General features: G+C 33.8%; 1 protein-coding gene across 2 annotated transcripts in view; it reads left to right on the top strand.

The window, feature by feature from the left end:
• Positions 1-21,209, top strand: part of radil2b (Ras association and DIL domains 2b) — a 28,810-nt gene extending 7,601 nt beyond the window's left edge. For both annotated transcript variants that reach the window (XM_058794699.1, XM_058794700.1), the window contains 12 exons: positions 3,708-4,343; positions 7,234-7,271; positions 7,385-7,563; positions 7,646-7,758; positions 14,700-14,919; positions 14,992-15,164; positions 16,765-16,909; positions 16,997-17,178; positions 18,211-18,511; positions 18,599-18,696; positions 20,366-20,505; positions 20,643-21,209. In XM_058794699.1, coding sequence (XP_058650682.1) covers positions 3,708-4,343; positions 7,234-7,271; positions 7,385-7,563; positions 7,646-7,758; positions 14,700-14,919; positions 14,992-15,164; positions 16,765-16,909; positions 16,997-17,178; positions 18,211-18,511; positions 18,599-18,696; positions 20,366-20,505; positions 20,643-20,727 — 2,310 coding nt within the window. In that variant the 3' untranslated portion in view covers positions 20,728-21,209. The remainder of the gene's footprint in view (positions 1-3,707; positions 4,344-7,233; positions 7,272-7,384; positions 7,564-7,645; positions 7,759-14,699; positions 14,920-14,991; positions 15,165-16,764; positions 16,910-16,996; positions 17,179-18,210; positions 18,512-18,598; positions 18,697-20,365; positions 20,506-20,642) is intronic.
• Position 21,210: the final 1 nt, after the last annotated feature.

Raw genomic sequence — 21,210 nt, 5'->3', positions numbered from 1 at the left:
ATTTTTCTCAGGTTTGTGTGATATAAACATGTAATCGTGAGGAAAAAAAGTCAAAATTATACTTTTTACTTTTTTCCATACAAATCAAATTATTCAATATCAGATTTAGCTCAAATGACTTTCTTTTACCTGCATTGAAAAATGGATGTGGAAACAGTTTTCAATCAGAAATTGCTAGTAAAGTTGACAATTAATTATAAAGAAACTGTAATAACAGTAAAATTTTGTAGAAATTGTATTTTGTTATAAAACATACAGTACTCCAATTTTCCAAGGACAGTTTTTAGGAAAATAGAAAAAGAAGTGCACTTAATTGTATTAAATAAGCACTTGTAGTGTACTTCAAAACTTAAAAGTATATTTAAAAAAAACCTGTACTTGCAGATAATAAAATATTAATGAAATAAAAGGCTACTTAAGTGACTTAAAGAGAGACATTTTTTTATGATTGCTTCTTAACACACTAAAGCAGAGATTTAATAATGATTTGTTGTGCATTGAAGAAGTACACTTTGTTTGATGTATTGACTAACATAATCAAGTTCATGTAAAATAATTTATTATAATTTTAACTATTTAAGATTAGATTAAAGTTAATATATTTAAATGTACTTAATTACAAATGATCATTACATCAAATACATCATAAATTACAAATAAATCATTAGAAATGTGTAATTACAAATACAAACCTGATTCCAAAAAAGTTGGGACACTGTACAAATTGTGAATAAAAACAGAATGCAATGATGTGGAAGTTTCAAATTTCAATATTTTATTCAGAATACAACATAGATGACATATCAAATGTTTAAACTGAGAAAATATCATTTTAAGGGGAAAATAAGTTGATTTTAAATTTCATGGCATCAACACATGTTTACCACTGTGTGGCATCCCCTCTTCTTTTTATAACCTTTCAGCATTGATGGTGCCTTTCCAGATGTGTAAGCTGCACATGCCACACGCACTCATGCAACCCCATACCATCAGAGATGCAGGCTTCTGAACTGAGCGCTGATAACAACTTGGGTTGTCCTTGTCCTCTTTAGTCCGGATGACATGCCGTCCCAGTTTTCCAAAAAGAACTTCAAATTTTGATTCGTCTGACCACAGAACAGTTTTCCACTTTGCCACAGTCCATTTTAAATGAGCCTTGGCCCAGAGAAAACGCCTGTGCTTCTGGATCATGTTTAGATATGGCTTCTTTTTTGACCTAGAGTTTTAGCCGGCAACGGCGAATGGCACGGTGGATTGTGTTCACCGACAATGTTTTCTGGAAGTATTCCTGAGCCCATGTTGTGATTTCCATTACATTAGCATTCCTGTATGTGATGCAGTGCCGTCTAAGGGCCCGAAGATCACGGGCATCCAGTATGGTTTTCCGGCCTTGACCCTTACGCACAGAGATTGTTCCAGATTCTCTGAATCTTTGGATGATATTATGCACTGTAGCTGATGATAACTTCAAACTCTTTGCAATTTTTCTCTGAGTAACTCCTTTCTGATATTGCTCCACTATTTTTCGCTGCAGCATTGGAGGAATTGGTGATCCTCTTCCCATCTTGACTTCTGAGAGACACTGCCACTCTGAGAGGCTCTTTTTATACCCAATCATGTTGCCAATTGACCTAATAAGTTGCAAATTGGTCCTCCAGCTGTTCCTTATATGTACATTTAACTTTTCCGTCCTCTTATTGCTACCTGTCCCAACTTTTTTGGAATGTGTAGCTCTCATGAAATCCAAAATGAGCCAATATTTGGCATGACATTTCAAAATGTCTCACTTTCAACATTTGATATGTTATCTATATTCTATTGTGAATAAAATATAAGTTTATGAGATTTGTAAATTATTGCATTCCTTTTTTATTCACAATTTGTACAGTGTCCCAACTTTTTTGGAATCGGGTTTGTAATATTAATTTAAACTATGAATTATTTTCATTTAATTATAAATAACATGAAATTAAGTCTCTGAAAACATATTAATTTAAAGTATATTATTTCCATAACTCTTTTTGAAAATATATTAAAGAGTACTTCTTTTTCACAAGGGGTTTTTGCACCACAATTCCAGCTTTTATAGCAATTTGAGACTTCAGCATGATGTTTTATGATGTTAGACATAAACCATTGATGTTAAACTACAGAATTACAGGGATTTTCTGTCATTTGGTTTGTTTTAGGAAAACAATTCAGTCGGTGATCAAAATTGTCAATCTTACCATCACAAAGATTCACTCCCTTTACACTGGATAATACAACACAGGTGACGTCAATGAACCATGGAAAAAAATGATCCCACATCCCTTCGATTCCATTTTGAAAATAACAGAGTGTGCCAAACAGAGGAAAAATGGCATGAAAAATGAACACGTATGCAAAAACAGGCCTAGTGTTCACGCTGGACAGGAAGTGGAGTGTCCAAAGCGGAGCGTTCGAAGGGTGGGCACACTTCCTGTCAGATTAGCTGTGTGTGATGACAACCGTAAATGATCAAACACACGAGTGCGCACAAACACTCTACATGTTAACTTCACATGTGTGTAATGATTATTATTATACTCTACATCCATCTAACAGATGCCAGTCTGTTCCTGGGAATCAAACCTTGGCATTGATTGTGCCACGCTCTACTATTCAAGAAACAGGAATGCTCAAACTGTGGACATTACTATTATTAATGATACTGTAATCATTTAAAAAGTTAAAAATAATATTATAGTTTTTTAAAAAATCATATTTTTGATCTCAGTAAAACAATTTATTATTACCACATGAAATGGTGCACTGTAAAAAAGTTTTTATTATTATTTACAAATTATTATTATTATTAATTATAGTTATTATTTTAAAATGGCAATAATAATATTCTAAATGTTTTTGAAAAATAAAATTTTGACTTCATATGTATAATACTGCATAAAATGGGTCAATGTAAAAATGAAAAATTCATTATTATTTATTACATCTTATTTATTATTACTACTATATATATATATATATATATATATATATATATATATATATATATATATATATATATATATATTTTTTTTTTTTTATTTATTTATTATTATTTTTAATTATATATACTGTATATATATATAATATAAAAATATATGTATAAAAAGTTGACTTAAAATCAGTTAAAATCAGTTTAAATCTTAAAATGAAATAATACACTATAAAAAGTTTTCATAATTATTTATAACATCTTGATACTAATAATAATAATAATAATAATAATCACATTGCTTTCTCCGTTCATTTAACATTTGACTCTGAATAACCTTTTTCATTTTTACTTGATTTTCACTCAGTTTCAATTTTCCTTATCAGTAATAAAATTAAAGTGGTCCAAAAAGTGCAATAAAAGCATCACTGCAGGCTATAATTTTTTTTATTATTATTTATTTATTTACGGAGTTTTTACGCATTTAAGACAACAATTAAACATAAGATTTCAGTTTTAGTGGGTTGACACTTTTCTAATGCATGACAAAGACTAAAGATTGTTTACTTGTTTGTGGTTTGTTCAGTTGTGGATTCCTGAAATAACATATATTACAGTTAGATAAGTGGATCAGAGTCCAAATGATTATAGATTCTTGTAATGTTGACATACTAAGAATATTTAGATCTTCCCAAAACATCTAGAAGTTTATAACTCATGCAGTGAATGTGTTTCATTCCCTCCGCAGGATTTTGTCATCTATGCCCTGATCAATAGCTGCACAATATTCGGACGCCACGTTGAAGAACCTCACAGTGAGACTGAGAGCGATGCCGATCGCATGAATCTCTGGGCTCCTGATCTTCTGTCCGATCACTGCAGCGTCCGGCGTCTGGACATCACTCGGGCCTCAGCGGCCGGACGGTCCGGGACCGAGACCCGACTGAAACCCCTCGACAGAGCAAAGGTCAAGCGGAACGGAGCAGTCGTCAAGCACGAGGTGGAGCTGCAGTCAGGAGACGTCATCGCACTGGGCGATCATTACCTCTTCATGTATAAAGACCCCACCTGTCCAAAGGTCGCGACCCCTGCAGAGGTGGCTCAGACGAGCAGACGGCCTCCTCTCTGTAAATCTTGCGTGAGAGCAAGAACCTGCTTCAGAGACGTGGATGGAGCAGAGCTGGTTCTGCCGTATGACGTGGAGCATGAGTCCAGGGTCCTGAAGGAGATCTTCAGTGTGGTGGAGCGGGATCCGGCCGCACACAAACTGACCGCGGCCTTCTTGCTGTGTTTGTGTCTCCAGCAGTCCGCCGCTCACTTCTCAATGCCGGCTCTCCGGCGGCTGCTGCTACAGATGGCCAACGAGCTGCAGACCATCGTATGGGTAAGTTTACTGAGTCATTTCATTTCAAGCGATTGTTTGTCTTTCGGCCAGTGTTTGGATTTACCATAATGTTGAGAGGAAATGCAACCACAATATAACCGGAATATGATTAAAGGGACGGTTCACCCAAAAATAAACATTCTGTTATGATTTACTCACCCTCATGTTGTTCCAAACTTTTATGAGTTTCTGTCTTCTGTTGAACACAAAAAAAGATGTTTTGAAGAATGTTGGTAACCAAACAGCTGACTGTAGCCACTGACTTCCATAATACGGAAAAAATACAATGCAAGTCAATGGCTACCAGCAACTGTTTGGCTCTTCAAAAATCTTCTTTTGTGTTCAACAGAAGAAAGAACTGAATAAATGAATATCTGCTGAATATATTTTTAGACAAAGGTCTTGTTAATGATTTTTAGTTTTGTTGAAGGTAATTGATTCAACAGTTTTTCAATAATATGTAAAAGCATGAAAATTAGCCCATGTTTTACTCACCCTCGAGGCATCCTAGGTGTATATGACTTTCTTTTTTCAGATGAATCCAATCGGAGCAATATTAAAAATTGTTCTTGCTCTTCCAAGCTTTATAATGGCAGTGGGTGGGTGTTTTTGTTCAACAGTCCAAAAGAAGTGCAATAAAGCACATTCATCCATAATAAAACGTGCCTCACACGGCTCCGGGGGGTGAATAAAGGCCTCCTGTAGCAATTTGATGCGTTTTTGTAAGAAAAACACTTTTCTCTCACTTCTGGTATCTGTCGTACGCGGAAGCCGTTGACTCACGCACCTGGGAGATATGCTAGTCTCGCGAGTTTGTTTACAGGAGCAAAGGAAGCAAAGTTTCCTTACTTTAGCAAAGGAAAACCAGTCTCCTCTCGGCTTATATCGAAATCCTCTGACATTTTTCTTTACAAATCCTCGTTTCGTGCTTCTAATTCGTGACTGGCATTTTGTTTTGCTCTCCTCCGTGTTAGTCACGAATCACCGGTGCATGCGCTATGCCTACGTCCTACGTCTTCTGCCGGAACGACTTCCACGTACAACAGTTAGCGGAAGTGAGAGAAAAGTGTTTATAACGTTTTAAGTATAGATATTTTTCTTACAAAAACGCATCAAATCGCTACATGAGGCTTTCATTCAGTCGTGTGAGGCATGTTTTATTATGGATTATTTTGTGATTACTTCCTAAATCAATCAGTGTGTTAAATGAATCAGTTCAGTGAACAATTCAATGACTCACTCATAAAGACAGCCACTTGTTTAATTCCTGACTGAATCAACGTTTTGAAAGAATCAGTGACTGACTCTGAAAAAAAGTCAGAATTGTGAGAAAAAAAGTCGGAATTGCGAGATAAAAAGTCGCAATAACCTTTTTTATTTTTTTATTCAGTGGCGGAAACGGGCTTCCATACATTTCCCATTGACTTCCATAGTATGGACATAAAACACAATGGAAGCCGATGGGAACCAAAACTGTTTTCTTACAGTACCAACATTATACTAAATATACTCTTTTGGGTTCTGCAAAAGAAATAAAGTCGTATGGGCTTTGAATGACATGAGAGTGAGCAAATGATCACAAAATTAAATTTTTTTTTGGATAAACTAGGCCTATCACTTTGAATTCAAGCACTGTAACTACTACAGTGTAACTTGTTATATAGTGTATGAGTCAAGCGTAATGACTATTATGGTGCTTTTACATCCTTTTAGAAACTTAAATGCTTGTAACTGCATGGAAAACAGACTTCAGACGTTCTGTGTAAGATAGAAAGTAGCCAAACATGGATTTGAGCGACATGAGAGTCAGTGAATGACAGCATTTGAATTAGGCTTGGGCGGTATCCAAATTTTGATACCGTCAAACCTCCTCCCTATTTTACCTCGGTATACGGTATTACCGTGAATAATAAAAAAATTATGACATAAGGCTCAGACAGTGTCACCAAACTGTTGGCTTGTGCCTAAACCGTTCAGAAACTGAATACCAAACACTAATACTGAAACAATAACAAAATAACATGCACAACAATATTAACAACTTTTATTAGCAACAAATAGCAGTTTAGAAAAAAGTGCAAATACAACAGTCAAACAGAATTAAATTAACATAAACATCCAGAACAGTTTTTGCGCAGAGACGCGCACACAAATCAATTAAATTAAATCACACCGCCTGAACAACTTTTAATAACAAAGAGCAGCTTATAAAAAAAGTGCAAATAGACCCACAACAGTCAACCAGAGTTGAATTAACATAAACATCCATATTATAAAAAGTATTGCAAAGCGGCTGTCGGTGGACCTAGATGTTGTTGGTCCTGCATCGGAGGCGTTGAAACTGTTGCACTGAGTGAACTCGGGTCCATCCTCGCAGCAGTGTGAGTGGATGGTGGTTTCAGATATGCGACCTTAGGTTCGAGTTATTTCCATCTCTCGCGGTCACCTTTTGTTGCACAATTTGCAAATTGCCTCGTCCGTGTTACCGCCTCTCCCTTCTCGTTCGGTCGAAACCGAAATACTGCCAAACTGCAGAAGTTGTGTTCTTTTTCGAGACCAGGTTACTTGGTGCGCGACTCGCCATCTTTCCCCCTCTCTCTCTTTCTCCTCCACGCTGTCACGTGATGACAACCAAGCATATGCATTTTTAGGCATTAAATAAATTATATTTAATATTTAATCCTGGTCTCCTATATAAGTGCATTGTTTTTTATGACGGTATAACGGTATTGAAACTGATACCGTTGCTATTTTTAGATCCCGTGGTATACCATATTACCGTATTACCGCCCAAGCCTAATTTGAATACTTTTGCAGCCAGTCATTAGACATTTTTAGTCTTCCGTATTTTGCATTGTAACTGTACTGTATTTTTTATACTTTAATACAGGAAAAGGCAAAGGAACTCGCAGCTTTGCAGCCTGAAATGTAAGATCAGGAACTCGTTTCGCATCATTTTGTAACCAGAGGAATTAAAATTCAATATCTTAGACACGGCGTACATTAAAACCAGATTTTCCTCGCTCTCCTGACACAAGCAGAAGTGAGTCAGACGCGGCAGACTGGCCTTCTGGCGCTGACAGACTGATCCGGGGTCTGGAGCCGCTGGTCCTCTGGATGTCCAACTCCGTCCAGATCCTTCACTTCATCCACCAGGAGGTTCCTCGTCTGCTGCACGGAGTCTCTCAGGAGGAGGAGGAGGAGGAGGAAGACTGCATTGGTAATTCAGTCAGTGCTGATGTGAATAATGTGATGTATGCGTTCAGATTCAGTATCTTTGCGTGTCTGTGGTTATATTCCAGCGGTGCTGGAGCTGCGGCTCTCCTCCGTGCGCTCGGCCAGTGAGGAGGCCATGACGGTCCTGGAGGAGGTCCTGATGTTCACCTTCCAGCAATGTGTCTACTATCTCACCAAGGTCAGGCCTTCTGCACGCTTAAACGAAGGTTTCATCCAAAAACGATCATTCTGTCATCAGTTATTCAAAAGCTGTTTGACTTTATTTCTTCTGTGGAACAGATTTCTTTCAGTTTTAGCTATTTTAGTACATGAGTTTATCAATTTAAATTAATTTTAGTTCAAGTTTGGGGAATTTTTTTGTGTGTTTTTGACATTTTTACTAGCTTTTACTAATCTCTATTATTTTTCAGTTATTTTAATGTATCAATTTAACAATTGATACATTTATACATCAATTTATATATAAGCAGTACTTGACCAGTAGTATTTTACTATTATTGTGATACTTTTTTTCTTCTTAATTTTAGTGTTTTTGTTTTTTTAATTTAAAAAAAAAAATGTGTATAGAATTTTTTTTATTTTATTTTTATTTTGGTTTTAGCTATTTTAGTACATCAATTTAACACAAAGAACCAGAAAGAAGATACATTAGTAGTACTTGTAACCAGTTTTATTTGAGTATGATTGAGATACTATTAAAGTTTTTATTAATAATATTTTAATTTAGTTTTTTTAATATTTTCTTTTTTATTTTACTTTTAGTTAAAGTTTTGTAATTTTTAATATGTATATTATTTTTATTTTATTTTTATTTAGATACATACTTAAGACCAGTGTTATTTTAGTATAATTGAGATAATATTTTACATTAATATTTTGAATTAAATTTTTTATATTTTCTGTTTTCATTTTAACTTTAGTAATTTTTGTGATTTTATGTATGCTTTATATATAATATAATATAAATAGTCTGTATAATTTTAATTCATTGTCATTTCAGTTTCAGTTGTTAGTTACTACATCTGTTTAGCACAAAAGACATTTTGAAGAAATTCTCAGCAGTATATTAAATATACAAGCACAGACAGAGACTGGTTAAAGTCTCAACAAAAGGAAATAGCAACAGATTTTTTCTTCCGTATTGTGACACATTCGAGTGTAACGGATTATTAAAAAAACGAAAAAATGCAGGGCGGGACTTGGTTCTATGCATCGGATTGTTGATTGGATGTTGAGATGTGGGCGTGGCTCTCAAGCAAGTATGCAGATGAGGAGTGAGCATGCGGGGGCGGAGCTTAGGAGCACTGTACAATTTAAGAAATCCTGCATTTGTCCCCAGAGAGAAGACATATGCACGGATAACCCGTTCACAATAAGATCTATTATGCATTTAGAAAATAGATTTATCTACAATATCCATAGATGAATGTGCTGAAATGTGGCACAATGTTTGAGTGAATTCAATGTAAATGCAGTGAAATGGGGTCAAAATCTTTCTTTACACCGCAAAACCGTATACGTTACGTGTACTCAACTTGATGGAAATACAGATTGTGCTTAAGAAAAATAATAGGACTCTAGCTTTAGCTCGTGAGCCGGTTTGAATGATGAATAACACAGGTTAGCAGCCCAGAGAAACTGCGGCTTTGTGAACTGCAGCGCTGATCTCAAGTGCTTCCAGATGTCTTTGCTGCATCTGACCTTGATGGACCTCTTTGGCTCGTGAACATGAATGAATGAATCTAGTGTATCATACAGTACGTGTATGTGATCTTCATATCATTTTCACTAGTGGCTTCCCACTGTATGTGCTTTTGTTACATTTGCAGATGTTTTTTGTTAATATTTAGAATTTTATTTTTATATTTTAATTTGTGTGCTTTGGTTATTTTTATTATTATTATTTTATTTTTATCTCTTTTTTTAATATGCCTATATCGTTTTTTATTACATTTTCTTTCAGTTTTAGTTATTTTAGTATACCAATTTAAGCTAAATGAAAATGAGATATGTAACCCAGTCAACTAGCAATTAATTAGGCCTACTTAATTAAAATAAAAGGTCTGTTTTTATGTTTTGTTTCAGTTAAAGTTTAAATTCTTTTATTTTTACCTTATTTTATTTTATAAAGGTTTTATTTTTAATTTTACTAATAGTTTTTTTCTTTTGACCAAGATTTTTTATTGTTTTTAAAAACAAACACATAAATAAATGAAATAGTTTATAGTTAAAAATAATAAGCTTGCTTGCAACCTGTAAAAAGTTTGTTTGAATCCTGTCAGGATCTTTTGGTTTTGGTGAAATGCACTGATATGAGTTACTGCAGAGAGTTCCTCTTCTGTTTTAGCGCAGAGTAAAGCAAGTGCTGTTTGCTGTTGAGTGACTGAAGAGAATTATAGAGAGTTCAGCGTTTCTGCTGCTGAACAAGTCTGTGCTTTTATTTTGGATCTGAGAGCATAACCAGAGAAATAACCTTTATTCCATTCAGTTTGGTATGACATGCTTTCTTATCGTTCAGTCTGCTCAAACTCACCCATTAAAAAAAAAAAAAACTCATACTATTTAATTAAATTAGTTTTACAAAGGAATTCATGTAAAGACCAAATTTATATTCATCTCTTTATATTTTTTGATTTATTAAGTATTAAGAAATTAACACTTTTACGCATTAAATTGATCAGAAGTGCCAGTAAAGACATTTCTAATGTGCTGTTCTCTTGAACGTTCTATTCATCTGTGAGTCCTGAAAAATAAAATGTATTATATTTTCCACAAAAATATTGTGCAGCACAACTGTTTTCAACATTGATAATAATCCGAAATGTTTCTTGAGCAGCAAATCAGCATATTAGAATGATTTCTGAAGGATCGTGTGACACTGAAGACTGGAGTAATGATGCTGAAAATACACAATAATAAATTACATTTTACAACATATTCACATATACTGTATAGAAAACAGTTATGTTAAATAAATGCAGCCTTGGTGAGCAGAAAGACTTCTTTCAACCTCACCCTATGACTTCAAGTCTTGAAATGATTAAAAGTGTCCTCAGTTATATTTCATAAGCTGCCGTGATTCTGCTGAATAGCTACAGGTTCGTTTCTCATAGACTTTAATTCAGTGTTCAGACATCCTCGTTTGGCAAAGCCGGGCTTTGGGATTGATTTGTATTCTGCATGGGAAAATCCTCCAATGTCTCGCCCTTTGGGAAATTATAATTCATCTTTGTTCTTAGAGATTGTTTGCCGTGGAAAGAGAGGCTGTTTATATGGGTGTGATTTGATTTAGTGCAATATAACGTCCAACGTTTTGATGAGGCTTTTCTGTGGAAAAAGTAAATTGGTTTGTTGGAATGTGAAGCGAATTCACGGCCGACAATAAATGAAACAAGCTGGAGGCATTTCATCCGTCTTCATGCAAACAAATTCAATCTCTGATGTTCAATAGGGTTGTGTTTGAATATATAAAGAGACACGTATGAATTAAGGCCAAACCACACAGGTTCATTTATTTAATCAGTTAACCTCGACTAATTGCATTCATTATAACGATAATAATTTCAAGCGTGCAATAAAGTAAATTCAAAAGCTAGTTGGAGTCGTGGGAAATTTCCTTGAGAGAAGACGTTTTCATCCTAACATTTAGATTCTGAGAAAAAGTCATTTTTATTGATGTTTTTATTGATTGGCATTTATTGAGAGTGGAAATGATTAAGTCGTGTGGTTTGTATCGGTGGCACAAACCATCCGTTCTTCTGTAAATGGCATTTTATACTTTAAAAGCTTGGCAAACGTCTCGTTCTGTTCTCACACGGTGCCAGCGCTCCATTATGAGCTCAATATTTTCAGAAGGAAAATTAAATCAAAAACAAACACGGCCGGTTGGAAAGCAAACTGATGTTTTACGGCTACAATAACAGGCTGTGTTCTCTCTGTGGAGGTTTTGAGTGATTCGATCTCGCCGAGAAGGAAACAGCTGCTGGACTTAAACTAATAAAACACGTTTGCTGGTGATTCCCAGCGCTGGACACAACAGATTTCGTTTGCATTCAGTCAGTGTTTGCTGCAGAGAAACATTTTACATTCAATTCAAATTAATTTTTCTCAGTATTTCAGTAATCACTTCAACTTTGCACAGAGCAGAGTGACAAAGAAAAAATGGAAGCAGGGTTATTATCATTAACTGAAACTAAAAACGCATTTCCGTTACTTGAAATAAAATAAACATTAACTGAAATGAAAATAAAAAAATATATTAAAAAATATATTTTATTTCAGTTGAGATTTCTCATTTTCCTTTAGTTTATTTTGATGATGTACTAAAATAACTAAAACTAAAACTGAAATAAAAATGAATTAAAACATTAATAACATATAAAGACACATTTATAAATAAATAATTTTATTTATGAACACTGCAAAAATACGAAAACTTGAACTAAAATATAAAATATTAAAATAAAAACTAATGAATTAAAAATTGATAAAAACTATAATAATATCTGAATAATGCTAAAATGACTCTGGATGGAAGATACATTATAAATAAAAACACTAAACTAAACTAAAATAAAACAGTATTAAAATATAACCATTTTCATAAAACTTTTCATGTGCAGTTTTTTTTTTTTTTTTAATTAGGGTTGTCAAACAATTAGAAATAAACCTGTCTATAATGTTTTCAATATATGCATGAATATAATGTTTTAATAAAACTGTTCCAAATCAGCTTTACAGGGAATATTGCCAATAAGAAGATGGAAGATGCAATGCAATGCAAAAAAAAAAAACAGAAATAAAAATTTAATAAGATAAAAAATTTAATTAATTAATTTAAATTAAACATTTTCATAAACATTTCATGTGCAGTTTTTTTAGCTCTATAAAATAGGGATGTCAAGCAATTTAGATTTAAATGAATCAGCTTATTGCTAAAGTTAATAACTGGACTGTTATGAAATCTCGTTATGACCACTTTACTATGTCATTGTGACCATTGAAAGCGCTTGTAGATGAATCTCTGTTTCAGTGGGAAGCAGTTTGGTTGTGTGTCTCAGTTTTTCCTTCATGGTTTTGGGTGGATATTTTCTGCTGTTTGGAGACGGAGCTGCCAGAGCGGCCGGCGGCTGCCAAACTGGTGTCAGCGCGCGAGAGAGACGTCTCCCTGAGAATCCATACATATGCCGGGATCCAGCCGTCTGCACACAATTACACAGAACAAAGCCAGCTTTGTGTTATTGTGATGTGTGGCACATTGAGATGGAGGACGTGGGCTGAACGTCTTCAACACAGACTCTCTTTCAGTGATTCCCCGACTGTATATCACTGCTGCCAGCTGCAGATGCGTTCACGTACACGCTTACTGCTCAATTATAGAGAGCTGTTAGCAACAGAGATGTCAGAGAATAGCAAACACATGTGCTTTATCTCTCTCCAGACAATCAGCAGCTTTATTCCAGTTGTTTCGGGTCTGTTTTAGGCTCTTAAAGCATGAAGAATTGCAGGAAGGATGCAAGATCGTGGAAGTTCATCCTGCTTTGTTGATGATAAGATGTATATGGACTGTCTTGTCTTTTAGATACGGCCAGGAATGAACTTTAAAAGGGGCACGACCTAAACAATGAATTATTAGAATATAGGCGCTGCTAAAAGAGATGACATTTTCATTTAGTTTAACCTGATGCACTAAAATAGCTATAGAATTAATAATCAATTATTAATATATATATATATATATACTGTATATATATATATATATAAAATAAATATTAAAGATAAAAATCAATAAATAATAAAAATTAAAAAGAAAATCCAAAAATAAAAACTGTTTCAATCAATCAATCAATCAATAATTTTTTTTCGGTCCTCACAGACAACGTTTCACAAAATAAATAAGTAAACATAATTACCGAAAAAGGTGTAGGCCGAAGCCTTATGCCTTTAAAATAAGGTTTAAAAAAAGGTTTTATTTAAAATGAACAAAGTTCATTAAGTGCAGCTATAATTTATTATTTACATGCATATGAAATATTAAAATGAAATATGAATAATATATATATATATATATATATATATACATATAAAGAAGAGATTACATAAATTATCTGGCCTTTATTTGGCATTGTATAAAAAGTATGAAAATTACTGCAAATTATTAAAATATTTAAATTCCACCCAAAGAGAATCTTTCAGCTATTTGACATATAAATATGGAGATAAACATTTTTAATATTGATTCAGATTAGTTTGAATTTATTATTTTTCCACAGTAAAAATCAGCAAAAAGGAGACAGTTAGGGCACACAATCAACTAGACAGAAAAGAAATCAAATAAAAATTAAATTAAATTAAATATAAAATAAATTAAATAAAACCTTTCACAAAACTAAATGCAGATTTATTTTAGCTATTAAAATGTGAGATTATTTATAAATGAGATTAAAATCCTTGTGACCACCTTGACATGTCATCACTGCTAAGGTTCATTGCTCTTTTAGTATCACTGAGATATTTTTATAAGTTTGATTATTATTTTGAATCAGTTTTTTTATTGTTATATTTTCCATTTTCATTTTTAATTAAAGATTTAGTAGTTTTTGTTGTGTCATTTGTCATTTTCAGTAGCCTTTGTCTATATATTATTATATCTATTATATCTATCTATCTATCTATCTATCTATCTATAGTATATCAATGTTTTATTAATTTTATTAAATTTAAAAAATATATTTTTTTTAATTATTAATATCTAAATTAAAGATATAGTTCACCTAAAAATGAAAATTTTCTGTTAATGTATTGGTACATTTTTGAATGAACTAACCCTTAAGAATGAGAAATGTTGCTTTGGCCACTAGCTGAATTATTTATGTATGTATGTATGTATTTATTAAATAAATGTATTTATTTATTTGTGTTTTCATTTATTTTTTTTGTGGTTTTAGTTTTAGTTTGCTATAGAATTGTATTATTATTAACTCTGAGGGTTACTGTAGGAAGGTTAAGGTCAGCAGTTGTTCAGTATGGATGCTGTTCATCAGAATGGACCAATCAGCATCAGGAGCGGTGTGTTCTCCTGGGCTCATGTGACTGAGGTGTGTGTGTGTGTTTGGTCAGATGCTGTACCCGCTTCTCCCCGGTGTTCTGGACAGTCATGCGTTCTCCGACAGCGGGCAGCTGCAGGTGTCGGCGCAGGTCAGACGTGTGCTGGACGTCTGCAGTCAGAGTCTGCGTCTGCTCCGAGCGTTTGACGTGCATCCGGACATCAGCACGCAGCTCTTCTCCTACCTCTTCTTCTTCATCAACGCTCTGCTCTTCAACCTGCTGATGGAGAGAGGTGAGTGAGTTCAGGTGTTCAGGTGTTTCATCTCGTCCGCTCATCTCATGTGACCGCTGCTCTCGTGTGAAGGGTCCGGAGGAGCGTTTTACTGCTGGTCCTGTGGAGTCCAGGTCAGGGCCAATCTGGATCTGCTGATGGACTGGGCTCACGGAGCCGGACTCGCGGATCTGGCTCACACTTACCTGCTCAAGCTCTCCTCGGCCGTCAATCTGCTGGCCACACCGAAGGAAAACCTTCTGCAGGTCCTGCTTCTGTTCCCTCAGACCAGACTCATCTAAATTATTTTATTGTTTTCATGCAGAAAAATTCATTCATTGAACTAGATTACATCAATAAAACTTTAGAATTTAGATAAGGGATGAAGAGGAATTGCACACCATTTATAATATACATTTATAAATATTTATTATTTTAAATATATTATGTATGTACAGTAGTTAAATATCAAACAATACAACGGATTTTATTATAAAAAAATTATTCTAATTAATGACTGTAAAATATGTAGAGTTAAAAAAAAATGTAAAAATTGGTTGTAGTGTCATCGAAACAAAACCTGTATTTAAATACTAACAATATTGAAATATCATTTGTTCCATCTGATGATAACCGAGGTGGGATAAACCTGATCCTAACTTCTGAATTCTGATGAGTGAAACGAGCCGATGAGGCCTTAAGCATCTCTGACTATAGTTAGTGTTTCTTTAGCGGGACGTCCCGTCGGGATCATTTGTCATATGTCATTTACAGACGTGGCTTATCCAGCATCTTTATCTGTGACCATGAAAGAGTCCTTGTGTTCATGAAGCTTTATCCTTTAATGAGTAATACTTCCTGTTAATTATTTCTGAGCTGCACACTAACTCCTGAACTAACTCCTGATGTCTGAGGAGATTGTGATGAGAGAGGAATGCATGTGTAATAAAACAGGAATGATCAGAATGGTGCGGACAAACAGCTATGCTTTAAAAATTAATGGAAATAAATGTCCTCTCTTTCACTACATCTACACTTTTACACATCCATTTCATCTAACTTACTACTGCTACATTAATAAAAAAATCATAATAGGTTTTTCATGTAATTAGTGTTTAATGTTAATAATTTTATATATATATATATATATATATATATATATAAAATTTATTTTAAATATGTAAATATATTTAAGTGGTTAATGCAATCGTTATCTTAAGAAGTTCTTCAGTGAAACAAAATATTTTCTATGTGAATGTTTATAAAAAGAAAATATATAAAATATAAATTTTAAATTTTAAATAATAAATGTTGTGTATATATATATATATATATATATATGTTTTAATTTATAAATTATATACAGTATATCAAGACTTATTTGTGATAAAGTGGGTTTTATATGCAGAAAATAATTATTATATTATATTAAAAATAAAATTGAAACCATAAAAAAAACATTTTCGATATAATAAATTTAAAATATAAAAATAAAATATAAAATTAAACTATATATATATGCATATATATAATATAATATTGCAATAATGCATATTTTAGAGTGATTAATTGGAATAAACTTGTCATTGACCCACAATAACATAATAAAATCCTTTGTATTATTTAATATTTAACTATGACATATCAAGTCTTATTTGTGATAAAGTGGGGCATTATATGCATAAAGTCATGCTTCTCTGTAACTTCATGTCTTATCACAAAAGAATAATAAGAGATGCTATTATAAAATGCACTGTATTCACTGTTACGCAGCTGTGTTTACTGCTTGAAATCAGATGATTTCTAATATAATTCAGGGTGGAGAACAGTTACTGTCATGTGTGATGATGAGGTGTTTGTGTGTAGATGTCGTGGAAGGCTCTGCGGATGGAGTTCCCGTCTCTGAACGCGGCTCAGCTCCATCACATACTGAGAGAGTACGAGCCGCGGCGCTCCTGTCCTGCAGCGTGGACACCGTCCAGCGACGAGGCCAGCGCCGTGCTCGCAACCGGTACATATTCTCATAACACTTTAACATGCCTTCAAGTGATTTCTGTGGAGGAGTGAACATGAACGCTGATGTTTCTGGCATCTACAGCTGATATCCTGGAGAGCTTCGATCAGCATCCTCCTCTCATCCTTCCTGCCGATGGCTTCATACTGCAGCTGAAAACAGCAATCAGTGAGACGGAGCTCATTAGACAGCTGGACCGCTTTCAGAGATTCATCAGAACTATCACAGACCCAGAATCAGCCCCACATACCCCAGAACCACCTCGGGTGCGCACCTCCGGTTTTAGATATATTTTTATTACATTTCAAATATTATTTTAAGTCATAATATTTTATTCTGTTACATAACAAAATATTAATATTTCATATGCTTGTCCAATTAATGGCTCATTTAATGCAGTTATTTTAGTATCACTGAGATATTATTATAGTTTTTATTAATATTATGAATTAAGTTTTATTTTACAAATTCTTTTACTAAATTTACCTAAATTCAGTTTCACTAAATTAGATTTTGTATTTTTAGTACTTTTAGAATATATATATATATATATATATATATATATATATATATATATATATATAAAAAAATTCTAAAAATTACAAAACCACAAACAGAAGTACTAATATTTTTAAACTAAAACAAATTTAAAATAAACAGGGAAAATATAAAATAAAATTTAATTCAAAATATTAATTTATTAATATGTAATTTCCAGTTTAGTTTTAGTTATTTTAGTACCAGAGTTATTTTAGTATTTTTAAAATACTATTATAATTTTTCTTAATATTTTAAATGATTTTTTCCAATATTTTTATTAATATTTGTTTCTGTTTTCATTTTAATTTCAGTTAAAGTATTTTTTTTTCTTAAATGTCTATAGTTTTTAATTTGATTTCAGCTTTAATTTTAGTACAATTTAGATACTTTATAGTTTTTTATTTTTATAGTTTTATTTTAATTTTTATTTTCTGTTTTCATTTTCATTTAAGTTTTAGTATTTTGTCATGTTTTTGTCATTTGTATTAGTTTAATTTTTAAGAATATATGTCGAGGTTTTATAAATTTTTATTTCAGTTTTAGATTGAGTTATTTTAGTGCATGAAGTTAAACTACATGAAAATGAAATGTTGCTTGTGCTAAAATAAAATAGGTTTGTTTTAATATTTTAAATATATATTTTTTTCATTTTCTAATTAAATTTTTTCATTTAGAGTTGATTTAATATATTTACATTTATTTAATTATTATAGTAATATTTATATTTTCTTAACAAACTTTTTTTGCTGACATTACAGCTCGTCTCTGCAGTGCCGATGGAGGCCAAGCTCACGAAGATGGAGCTTCACCCCAAAGCTCATCTGGAGGTGGGTCACACAGAGATGGTGACTCCTCACACTGGAGTGAGTGACCTGGGCTCATGTGAAGCTCTTTTAACCAAAAAGCTTCAGAATCTTGAGCTTCATAATGAAGATGTGGCCCATCCGGCGCTGGACCCGTCGTGTTTACTGACCCCGCCGAACACGCCACAGAACCTGGAGCTGACGGACTCCGACACGGATTCACACCAGCACACCTCCACCGTCAGACCGGAGGAAGGTGACGGGACGCTCTGTGCTTTCAGTCTCCATCAGTGCCGTGCATGTCAGCTTTGTGAACCGGAGCTGCTCGTGTGTGTGTTTGTAGGTGAGAGTGAGGAGAGTGAGACCGGAGAAGACGATGTGTTTGTGCTGGAGCTGCAGAGAGCAGCGTGTGGTTTGGGTCTGATGCTGGTGGACGGAGAGGTGAGCGAATCTCTGACATATTAGGAGCTGTCAGAAATATTAAAGGGATAGTTTGTCTAAAAATGAACATTTGCTGTCAATTTACTCACCCTCAGGCCGTCCAAGAAGTTTGTTTTTCTTCAGTAAAACAGTAAAGAAGATTTTTAGCTGAAAGCGTGATCTTTAGTGATTCATCAAATGCAAGTCAATGGCTACCGTCATTTTGAGAATCAAAAAGCATATACAGGCGACACAAAATGAAAACCCATGGCTCCTGACGATATATTAAGGTCTTATGAAGTGAAACGATTGCTCTGTGCAAGAAACTGAACATTATTAGCTGTAATCCAGAGCCTCAGGCAAACAGTTCACGAACGAATCATTCTTTTGAACCGGTTCTTTTTAGTGAACTAGTTGAACCAGTTCAACACATTGGACTGAATCGTCTGAATCCTACTAGCGGTGTATCTGTTCCTGTGATGAATGAACTGATTTAGTTCGCTGATATGAGCGTGTGTGAGTGAATGAAAGGGCCAAATCAACGTTTTTATGGGTTCTCGTTATTTATGTAAAAAAGGGGAGCTGATGAAGATTAGTTTATTCACTTTATATACTTTAAACATGTAAAACATCCACATTTCACATCATTATTTGATGCTTTAATAACATTATTGCATATACATTACATGATTACGTAAACAAAAGAACCAGTTCACAGATAAGAAATGGATTTCCTCGTTTGCCCGAGGCTCTGGATTACAGGTAATAATGTTTAGTTTCTTGCACAGATCAATCGTTTCGCTTCATAAGACCATAATATATTGTCAGGAGCTACGGATTTTTCTTTTTTTTTTTTGTAGCCTATATATGCTTTTTTGAACTCTTAAAGTTACAGTTGCTATTGACTTAAATTTTATGAATCACCTACTGAAGAAAAAAAGTCACCTATATCTTGGCTGGCCTGGGAGTGAGTAATTAACAGCAAATGTTCATTTTCAGTTCAATTCTGACTTCTTTTTTCTCAGAATTGCACATTTTTATCTGGCAATTTTGAGTTTTTTGCAAGTTCATGTCTCACTTTTTTTTAACTTTTTCATCTGAAATACAGAAAAAAGCTGGAAATATATAGAAATGGTCTTTCATAGATAATGTTTAAAAGCCTGTTTAAAAATTGCAATAGAAAGTTGCTTGTTTACATACTTGCAAGTTTATGTGAAATTCTATAAGCAGTCAGTTTAGTGTGAATATTAAAAACAAGTCATGATTTTTTAAGTTGAACTGTGTTTAAACTGACACAGCATTTTAAAAGTGTAATACAAATGCAATAACAATATATTGCCTTATTAGGCCACTTATAATTGGATTCACTCCTCTTTCTTTAAGTGATCTTCATTTGGGGACGTTTCCGAGCAAATATTGATTTATGCAATTAATTGTGATTAATTATGTGAATTAGTTGGCATATCATGCAGTTGCTTCAATTACAGCCCTACTCTTGCAAATCATTTCCATAAAGCATATGGTAACATCACTGTTAACATTATAGTTTCCTTACAGCCCAATACCATCTCCATGTGGTTAAAAAGGGAATATTTTTTAGCTTGTAATGGAAAACAAAGGCGTTGTGGATATGTTTGCTGGAATTCAGAATTACAAAAACTTTGGAACAATATTTGTGTGTTCTCCACAGGAAAGCCCATCTACTGTGAGTGGGATTTACATCAAATCAGTGCTTCCAGACTCTCCTGCCGCTTTATCCCGGAGGCTGAGAGCCGGCGACCGCATTCTAGCAGTGAATGGACTGAGTCTGGCGGGAGTCGACTATCAGACGTGAGGAGAATTACAGTAGATGTGAAACGTCCTGCAGTTCCTTAAACATAAGCAGCGGGACTGGACAGCTGTCTGTTGTGTTATTGATTATTGTGCATTAAGCGAACAACATTTCTTGTTCTTCTTTTACCTTGTAGTGGCCGGGATCTCATTCAGATGTCGGGAGAGAGGCCTCGGCTGCTGGTTGCCAGATCTCACAATGCTCTGAAACCTTCTGTATAAGCCCTAGTGTTTAAACTCTGCTTCTGTTCTTTAAATAGAGATGCGTAAAGAGTGTGATGGACAAAACAAAATGACAAAAACAACTTTTTTAACATCTGGTTTTATATGTACAGGTTGCTTTTTGCCCTTTTTAATTGTGTGGTCTTTGCATCATATGATTAAAAAATATATAATGTATTTCTTATATGCTGTCAGAACGGACTGCTTTTTAATTTATTGCATTATGTATAAAATAAATGGTTGGCTGCATAGTTTTAGTTTGACTAACTAAAACATTTTAAACGCTATGCCATTCATTTCTCATCATAAATTCAGAGATAGGTTCATACAGCCCTTTATTATACATGCATAAAACAGTCCACATATAAAACATGCAATATATGCTTGCAGCACGGTTGGAAACAAAAGTTCATGTTTTTGAAAGTCTCTTCTGCTCACCAAGGCTGCATGTATTTGGTCAAAAATAAAGTCAAAATGATGAAA

This window comes from Onychostoma macrolepis, chromosome 12 (assembly GCF_012432095.1).
Source record: "Onychostoma macrolepis isolate SWU-2019 chromosome 12, ASM1243209v1, whole genome shotgun sequence".
NCBI classification, from domain to species: Eukaryota; Metazoa; Chordata; class Actinopteri; order Cypriniformes; family Cyprinidae; genus Onychostoma; species Onychostoma macrolepis.
This window is presented reverse-complemented; position numbering and strand designations above follow the sequence as displayed.